This window comes from Heptranchias perlo, chromosome 4 (genome assembly GCF_035084215.1).
Source record: "Heptranchias perlo isolate sHepPer1 chromosome 4, sHepPer1.hap1, whole genome shotgun sequence".
NCBI classification, from domain to species: Eukaryota; Metazoa; Chordata; class Chondrichthyes; order Hexanchiformes; family Hexanchidae; genus Heptranchias; species Heptranchias perlo.
In genome coordinates this window covers 7,574,478-7,584,272 of record NC_090328.1, presented here as the reverse complement: position 1 = coordinate 7,584,272, position 9,795 = coordinate 7,574,478, and the positions used below count along the sequence as shown (strand labels likewise).

The window sequence follows — 9,795 nt, the reverse complement described above, 5'->3', positions numbered from 1 at the left end:
GGAGACCCGGGGCCCAAAGTGGAGGGAGACCCGGGGCCCAAAGTGGAGGGAGACCCGGGGCCCAAAGTGGAGGGAGACCCGGGGCCTGGTGGTGGTCGAGGGAGACCAGTGGCCTGGTGGTGGTCGAGGGAGACCAGTGGCCTGGTAACAGGCTGGGCAACTCCTGATTTGAGTTGACCTGTGAAAGGGGCGGTCTCCATTGGAGGGAAAGCGACCGACAAAAACAACTGTCTAATCGCGACGTGTAGCAACATCATAAATGTATTCACAAAGGGCAGGTTTACAATTCCACTGCACAGTAATCAAAGCAATTCTTCCCCTAAAGTTAGCTATGTCTTTATTATCTAGAGACAATAAGATAATTGTCTTATTTTCTGATTTGCCTGCATAACAATCACTGCACTTCAATGCAGTTCATTGTACGTGAAGCGCTTTGGGGGGATTTGTGACCTGATAAAGCCCAGTTATAAATGCAAGTCTTTCTTTTGGATACCGAAAGTACTTTTGTTTTTCTGTAAAATAGACCACTATCACTCAGAGTTTCAAATATGACCTTATTCCCATGTTACTGAACGACTAAGAAAGGCTGAAGCAGTAAGCAGACCAATTATGGAGATGAACTGGCATCAGCAGAGCTCAGAGTTAATTTGAAGTTATTCCTTTACAAGCTCATTAGAACACAGTGTATTACGGCACGAACAACAGGGTTGGCAAAATGGTCTGTCAAACAATCGGAGCGGCTTGTGTCAGCAATTTGAAGAGGGTCTTTAAATTCTTTTGACATAAAAAGTGACGGAGGGGTATAACAGATAAGACTATGGTACGGTTTATTTTGAACTAGGCAGATGGACCACAACGGTGTTCTTCAGTCCTAGGATCATAGAATTTACAGTACAGGAGGAGGCCATTCAGCCCATCACACCTGTGCCAGCTCTCTGAAAGAGCTATCCATTTAGTCTCATTCCCTTGCCCTTTTCCCATACCCTTCTGTATTTTTTCTTCTTCAAATATTTATCTACATCCCTATTAAAAGCCATTATGGATTCTGCTTCCACCACGGTTTCTGGTCAGACATTCTACGTCCTAACAACTCTGCATTAAAAAAAAGGTTTCATAATCTCTCTCTCTCTCTCTCTCTGCTCCTTCGTTGTTGATCATCAATTTAAACCACTTAATTAAATGACTCACCAACCATTGGAAATAGTTTTTCCCAATTTACTTCATCAAAGCCTCCCATAATTTTCAACAACTCCATCAGGTCACCTCTTAAGCTTTGTTTTAATGAAAAGAGCTCCAGTTTCTCCTCATATCTAAAGCTCCGCATCCCTGGAATCATCTTAATGTATCCTCTTCTGTATCCTCCATGGCCTTGATATCCTTCCCGAAGTTGGATGCTCAAAACTGGACACTATTCTACATGTGACCTAACCACTGATTTGTGTAGGTTTAGCATTACCTCTTTGCTTTTGTACTCCATGTCTCTATTTATAAAACACAGGATCCCATAAACAGCAATATACGGTGTCAGCCGTGCCTCAGTGGGTAGCACTCTCATCTGAGTCAGAGGGTTGTAGGTTCAAGTCCACTCCAGAGACTTGAGCATAAAATCTAGCCTATCACTCCAGTGCAGTACCGAGTGGGTGCTGCACTGTCAGAGGTGCCGTCTCTCGGATGACACGTTAAACCGAGGCCCCGTCTGCTCTCTTTGGTTGACGTAGAAGATCCCATGGCACTATCTGGAAGAAGAGCAGGGGAGTTCTACCCGGTGTCCTGGCCAATATTTATCTCTCAACTAACATCACTAAAAACAGATTATCTGGTGATTATCACACTGCTGTTTGTGGGACTTTGCTGTGCGCAAATTGGCTGCCGCATTCCTACACTACAACAGTGACTACACTTCAAAAATACCTCATTGGCTGTAAAGCGCTTTGAGGTCGTGAAAGATGCTGTATAAATGCAAGTCTTTCTTTTATCAACTTGTTGTTCCACTTTTAAAAGGTCTGTGTATCTGAACCCCCAAGTCTCTCTGCTCCTCCATTCCTTTTAAAGTTTTACCATTTGCTGTACATGTCTTCTCCTCAATCTTCCTCCTGGATGTTCTTAAGAAATGCAAGCCTATAAAAGGACATTTAGACTTTTGAGAGAAAAAGGCAAGTCAGACATTCACCTTTCTGCCATACTACTGTATTCCATCTTTCAAAAAGAAAGACATGATTTTTTTTTAATATTACTTAACAATATGTTAAAAAAGTAGCCAGTTTAGGCTTCAGTGTTAATACAATTATACACTCTATAACAGATCGATAGTGTGAGCATTGTTCTTTTGAATTCATTCTGCAAGTATTCTTACACAAGCTGGCTACAAGTCAGAAATCAAACACAATATAGCGTAACCTTGTACACTTTAAACAGTGAATTTGTGAAGGAGTACTGGAGGCAACTGGGTTTTCACTGTCCGGTTCAGTATGAGCGTTTCCTTCGTTCAAACCTTCTCGTTTGGGGGGGGGGGGGGGGGAGGGAGGTGGGGGAAATGCTGGAGCAAGGAGAGTAAAAATCGACGAAGTCCATTCCCTTGTCAGTAGTCGGACCGTATGTACAGTGTAGAATGCAAGACGTGAATAAAAAGATGCAGCGGATTGATGCGGACGAGGGAACAAATGCATTGACCTTCACCCGAGCAGGAGCTTGGGCAGAACACCGGGGCCATTGGGGGGGGGGGGGGGGGGGGGTGGAGGGGGCAGAACAGCCAGAGACAGAAGGTCGTTTCGAGCTCCAACCCCAGCAGATTCATGGCGACTGTCGAACAAGTCCCACTCACAGACTACAAACACACAAGCAAAACAAAAAAATCAGGTAAGGAAAAAGTGGATTAACAGCCGGCCAACTCGCTCTCCAAACTGCAAGGACATCAAAGGGGCCAAGGCGCCCTGCACCTATCCCAGTGCAGAACCACACACAGCAGTGGGGAGATGAGAGGGAGGGGAGGAATAAAGGCAAGGCAGTTTCCAGATGAACAACCTGGTTAGCTCTCAGCGCAGCAGAGTACTGTATCTCTGAGTGAGAATATTCAGTGGAGTCACAAGTCGGTTCCTGCAGGAACTTCTCATCTGATCAGTGAGCAGCAAAGGTGGTTTTCTTCAAGCTGAAGTTGGACCAGTTGATGGAGAGCCTCTGCCTGGTTTGCCGGGCTGAATCTAAGCAGAACCTGGGAAGATTATATAAAAAAAAAGAGAATGTGACAAGTGCCAGGCAAACTGAGAGACATTTTCAAAGAGCTGGCACAGTCACGATGGGCTGAATGGCCTCCTCCTGTGATTCAACAGCTGGTTAATTAAATGGAAGACACGAGAACTGCTCACTGCGAGTCAGCCATTTGAAAGCATGTCTGTATGTTCAGCCTCAACAGCTTTGCGTCCCCCTCTCCTTCTCTCTCCCCCACCCCCCCCACCTCCTCCCCACCGGTTCGTGGCTGGACTATGGTCCATGGGTGACCATCACTCTCTGCTCCCTCGCCCATGGGATAATGGTTTGTCCACGAGACTTGACAGTGAGTGCTGGCCGGCCATTCGATCAGGAGGGCGGGGGGAATCCAAAACTAATACTTGCTCTCTCCCCGTAGCCCCGTATCATCATCTAATTTAAATGTTTAATCTACTCGTCCCTTAAAAGATGCAACAGTCTCTGCCTCAACTACTCCTCGTGGCAAAGCATTCCATGCTCAAACAATATTCTACGCAAATAAATTGTTTCTGACCTCTCTCCTCAGTTTCATCTTGAAATTGATAACCCCGTCACCGACTCCCCAATATGAGGAAATACTCTTTCCCTTTCGCTCTAACAAAGCCTTTCTCTATTTTAAACACTTCTATTAAAATCTCCTCTTAGCCTTCTCTGCTCCAGTGGAAATAGTTTCAAAATCTCAAATCTCTCATAGCTATAGTTTCCCATCCCGGTGAATCTACACTGTTTGGACTCTATTGCTTTAGTGTCCTTTCTATAATGGAGTGCCCATAACAATACTCTGTGGCCTAAACAATGCCTTGTACAAAATTATTTCATGAGGTTCTGAAGGCTTTTTCCCCTATCGTCAACTTTCTCTTCACCCAACCCGAATGCATCAAGTCCCTGCTGGTGGCAACAGGCATGGGTCGCCCCCCCAGCACCTCACCCACTTGGCTAATCTTTAGGTGCAACTGTCGGCGGGCTTTTCAGTTCCAGAGCGCGCGCCACAGTGGAGCCTGATACGCATTTGACAACTACAAACACAAACTTTTCCAGGAGGAGTCCTTGGATGGCAATCGGTACCGGGAACCCTGGCTCATTCCCCACCCCACCAAAACCTGGGTCAGGTCAGATGTGGTTCTCCCATCCTCATTTCACCTGGGAGGAGCTAATTCAACGCAGAGGGTTGTAACCAGTTGAAACATCTGTGGCAGCTCTCAAGTATCGTCCCCACCTCCTTATATTGGGCGCATGCGTGCAAACGCGATTTGCCCTCTATATGCGATGGCCGGTATAACGTGGTAGTGCTAGTACAGTACTCTACTATTGAACAAAAATGCTGTAGATCAAGACTGCATGCAACTAAACTGGTTTTATTTAAACTGTAGTGAGTGCTTACTGCAAACCGTAACATTAACGAGGTGTTATTTACTTATGTTTGTTCTTGCAGTCAATGCACTGTAACAAAGTGCGAACTAGTGAGTAAACACAGCTGTTTCTGCCCAAAATAAACAGAGTACTTAAGTCGGTATTATCTGCAACTTTGAAATTGACCATGACCAGTAAACTTTTGCATTCTCGCTTTTTAGCCAATATAAGCGACTGCCTGTTTTAAGTGGTGGGGACTGTACTTCAAACCTGCCTGATACTGAAGTTGCCGGCTATCAGTTTAGAGTTCACAGAGTCGACTTTCCAATCGGCCCAGTTATTTTAAACAGGTTAATGCCAGCGCTAAAATAACAGACTGCAAAATCTAGGCTCATACCTTGATTCATCACGCTGTTGGAACACCAGTAGCTGAAGTCCTCAGTACTTTTCTGGTGTCATATTTTTGAGATTAGCTAGAAAACGGCTGTTTGATGCAGTCTTGGAACACAAACTTTCTCAGTATTTATTTACTTTAAAGAGAAACAATCAGTTATGCCCAGTCTGAAACAGAGCTTGCAGACCTGGATCCAGGTGTTATCCCTGGTCTGTGTTGAGTTAGCTCTTGGATACACTGGCAGTAGAGATACTACAATTAGCCATAGTAACACTGGGTATAGAGAAGAGATTTTTTTTTTAAAAAAGCAACCACAGTCCCCTATGTCTGCTTGCTATCAAGTGATCTGCTGGTTGGTGTGCATGAGAGAGAATGCTGGGAGAGGACCCCACGGACAAATAGCCCACCAAATATCACAGACGAGGCTGGCACACGCCAGTGTTGCCCGCATCCCAAGAACAAATGAAAAGTGGCCCAGTGCCCTTGAAATCTTATTCCTGCACACGTTGTCCAAGCTCCTTTTTATTAAGAGGTTAAAGGGTACAGCACATCCAGGCATGTACAAAGCAGTATCACTATTGATAGATTTCAAACCACCAAGATCCACATTACCTCTTAAAGTATTCCACTTCCCGCTCAGTCTCATCCATCTCCACACTGTCCAAATCGATGTCTTTAGGTAGGAACACATCATCTATTTAAAAAAATATATATAACTTGCTCATAAATTGATTCATTCAAACAAACACAAATGAGAGATTTCTTTCAAAAAATAACATTTTGGGACACAGTGTGAGTAATTTGAGACATGACGTGTGGCGGGTGTAACATTCTTGGGAGGAACGGGTGACTTTGGATCTATGTTTCCCAAATCTCTCCACCTCTGGGGGTTTTCCTCGCCTCATGTCTGGGTCTGTTGTAGACTCAATGATAAGAGATTGATTGCCATGAATAGTCAACAACTCCATTATCGTTGAATCATGTGACTACCAGGATGGTAGAAGGCGAACTAGATGGGCCTTGGTCTTTTTTCATCTCGCAATTCCGATGTTGCTCCAATTACAAGCAAATATAGTTTGTATAAGCTGCTACACATGACTGGCTTATGACTATTACATCACATCTACTGAACAGGTAGGACTATGCTTTTCCTAGCTGAGTTTCTTCAGCTTGTGGTAGGACAGCTTATTGTAGAAAATGTCATTCCCATCTTAGAATAGTTTTGAAAACAAACTCGGCAAGTGCATTTAAATCAGCGAGGAATCACCAAGATAAAGCCCTAACATGGTCTTTTTAGAATCAGTCAGCCTTTGCCTGCCAGTTCACGGTTGTGTTGCTATTTCAAATGAAAACGTGCAGAGGTGAAATCAGGTAGCTCTTTTACACACAAAGGGCAATGGAAATCTGGAACTCTCTAACATCCTCTCCCCGCAAAAGGTTGTGGATGGGGCGGGGGCGGTCAAGTGAAGTTTAAGACTAAGATTAATGGATTTTTTTTTGTTAGGTAAAGGTATCAAAGGAGTTGAGGTACAGATCAGCCATGACCTAATTGAATGGCAGAACAGGCTCGAGGGGCTGAATGGCCTACTCCTGTTCCTTTGTTCCAAGGATTTTTGCACATCCCGAACATTTAGTGTAAACACTGAAAACCACTGGTATCGAATCACCTTAAAGTTCTTTTGTCAGACCTGGGTAAACAACTGAGGCTCCAGAATGTATCAGCCAGTTAAGGCAGTAGCGGAGCCAGACAGACCAGGAAGGTCTCGGGTTTGATGACCCATCTATGCTAAGTTAGCTGATTTCAGCCAGGACTGTGGTATGGGCCTCAGTGCCCCCAGGTTAGAGGAGGGAACATCGGCCAACGCTCCTGCGCCTGATCACCATCCACTGATCCTGGCTGGCAGTGAGCGTGTGCCCATGTGAGGGCAGAATCCGCTCGGCTACAAAAACCCCTGCAGTTAAATAAATGACCAACTCGCTGTCAAACATCGAGGATGAAGAGTGGCTACTTGAGTGAGGGAGCAGAGGGTGGTAGGTGCCTGTGCAGACATACCAGTGAGGAGTCTGTACCAGCAACAGGGGGATGGGGGAGGAGGAGGAGAAAACCGGTGGCAAAAGGAAGGGAACAAAATACTAGTTTCCATGCAGGTTGTCCAATATTGGCACTGCACAACAACAGAGATGACTCAAAGTCAACAAATTTAAAAATACAGTGCGGTTCCACAGAACACCTATTAATACTTGATGTCATTAATTATATAAATTAGCGAATCAGAAAACATGACATTGCGTAGCCACGAGGTGCATTGTCACAGTGACAAAGCTCACCGCTGATGGCAAATCTCAGAACAATTTTTCCCAATATGGAGACTGTAGTAAAGGATGATGCAAATGGGAAAAATACTACCAGAGGGAAAATGATAAAGTAAGAGGGCAGAATTTAAAAATCGCAGAAAAGAGAAGCAATCGAGAAAAGAGGAGCGTAAAACTGGAGAAAGATAACGGCTGATCGCCCGATGGCTTGGAGAACGGATCAGCAACTAGGAAACTCCCAGGCTAGACTGGAAAAAATCCTGATGTAGGAACAAAGGAACAGGAGTAGGCCATTCAGCCCCTCGAGCCTGTTCTGCCATTCAATTAGGTCATGGCTGATCTGTACCTCAACTCCTTTGATACCCTTACCTAACAAAAAAAAAAATCCATCAATCCAAAATTGGCCTGAGTGCTTCTGGGTTAAGATAGGGATATTTGGCCAGGATTCCTGCTCCTGGTCATTATCCAGCGACCATCCTAGAAGTGCAGACGTCAGGTGAGGCCATTTGGCCTTGGCTATGACCCCCTTCATGATGGATGGAAGAGTGACCACCAATGGTGGAGCAGAGACGACGGAGCAACTTGGTATTGGAGGAGCAGAGTGCGTGTGTGGGAATATACAGCTGGAGGAGATCATTGAGGTAGGACAGAGTAAGGCTATGGATGAGTTATTTAAGAGAATGATTAGATGCCATGAACGGAAAATTAAGCTTCAGTGCCCGTTTTCTAACATATTTTAAAATGATAACAGGTTTTGCAGTAAATGTACCTAACTAGTCTCAGAGCTCCCTCTTGTGGTGGAAATTAGCTGCAGGATGACAACCGACATGGCTCGAAAAGCCATTCATAATTATCTTCATGCTGAGGTCTCAAGTCATTGGGTCACATGAGGGGGAGAGAAAGAGAGACTGGGGAGGGCGGGGTGGAAGAGAAAAGGGGGAAGGAGAGAGGCCGGGGAGGGAGAAGGGGAGGAAGGAGCGAGAGCGAGCACGGGGGGAGAAGAAAAGCAGAGCACAGGACAGCATGCAAGAAAGAGACTGTATGAGAGGACATAACTCTCCCTAGGAGATGGCCTCCCAAAGGATGCAGATTTGATTGTGGTGCAGATCCATTTCCAGGGTTGATCAGGTAGGTGATACTGGCCTATAAATTCTGAGGTTGGGGGGGGCGGGGGGGGGGGGGGCGCAGAGGGGGGAGATCTGCCATTTTCCTTCCCTAACTTTGGTGGGAATGTGGCAGAAACCCAGAGAAATGTACTGCAGCAATAAATCATGGATGTCTCTAGTCAAGAAGTGGCTCCTAACAAATATTAATCCTGGGACCAGCTGGTGTCAGAGGAAACAACGGACCTAGTCTCGTGCATCAGTCGATCACAAACTCTGATTAAAAAGTCTGGCAACTGAGAGATGCAGTGGGTTAAACTCTGGCTTTTGACCTTTGGGTCCTGGGTTCAAATTCAGCCGACAGGGATGAGAAGTCTGCTCCGGCTGCTGGCTATGAGAATGTTTTTGTGAAAAGGATTTGGGCAGTCACCATCCAGTTCCTAGGAGAGTGGAAAACTCTCCCCAATTCAGCACGAGCTGGCAATCTCGCTGGTATCTCTAACCTCCTCCAGCCCTCAAACCCGCCCACCCCCAGATCTCTGCGCTCCTCCAATTCTGACCACTTGCACAGCCCTGATTTCCATCACTCCACCATTGGCGGCTGTGCCTTCAGCTGCCTCGGCCCTAAGCTCTGGAATTCCCTCCCTCTCTCCTTTAAGACGCTCCTCAGAACTCTTTGACCAAGCATTTGGTCACCTGTCCCATAATCTCCATATGTGGCTTGGCGGTCAAATTTTGTCTGATTACGCTGCTCTGAAGCGCCTTGGGACATTTTACTATGGTTAAAGGCGCTATACAAATGCAAGTTGTTACTGTATGGGAAATGGAAAAAATCTCAGTCAGGGAGTGCTCTTCCAAGGCTGGGGCAGAAGCAGAGGGAGATTTACTCTGCACCTGGTTGCAGAATACCTGGGAGGTTTTGTTAAAATTTGTTTTTGGGGTGCATAGTGACACTGGCAAGGCATTTTTTTTACCCACCCCAGTTGTCCCAAGAAGATGGTGATGGGGTCGCCTTCTTGAACCATTGTGGTCCTTGTGACAATGGCGCTCCCAAGACTTTTTTTTAAAACAACTGCTTGACTTCGAAGGGCATCAAGAGTCAAACACGTAGTGTAAAATGAGTGTCTTTTTTTTCCCCCTAGTATTAGAAAACAGGTTTCCAGATTTAAAAGATCATAAGCGACAGGAGCAGGAGTAGGCCATTCGGCCCATCGAGCCTGCTCCGCCATTTAACGAGATCATGGCTAATCTGATTTTTTAAACTCAACTCCACTGTCCCGCCCTTTCCCCATATCCTTTGACTCCCTTGCTGATCAAAAATTTGTCTAACTCAGCCTTGAATGTATTCAATGACTCAGCCTCCACAGCTTTTTGGGGTAAAGAATTCCAAAG

General features: G+C 45.6%; 1 protein-coding gene across 3 annotated transcripts in view; it reads right to left on the bottom strand.

Annotated features, from left to right (window-relative positions):
* Positions 1-2,171: 2,171 nt before the first annotated feature.
* Positions 2,172-9,795, bottom strand: part of fam193a (family with sequence similarity 193 member A) — a 220,711-nt gene continuing 213,087 nt past the window's right edge. For all 3 annotated transcript variants that reach the window (XM_067982416.1, XM_067982417.1, XM_067982418.1), the window contains exons 21-22: positions 5,600-5,681; positions 2,172-3,208 (exon numbers count right to left, since the gene is read on the bottom strand). In XM_067982416.1, coding sequence (XP_067838517.1) covers positions 3,115-3,208; positions 5,600-5,681 — 176 coding nt within the window. In that variant the 3' untranslated portion in view covers positions 2,172-3,114. The remainder of the gene's footprint in view (positions 3,209-5,599; positions 5,682-9,795) is intronic.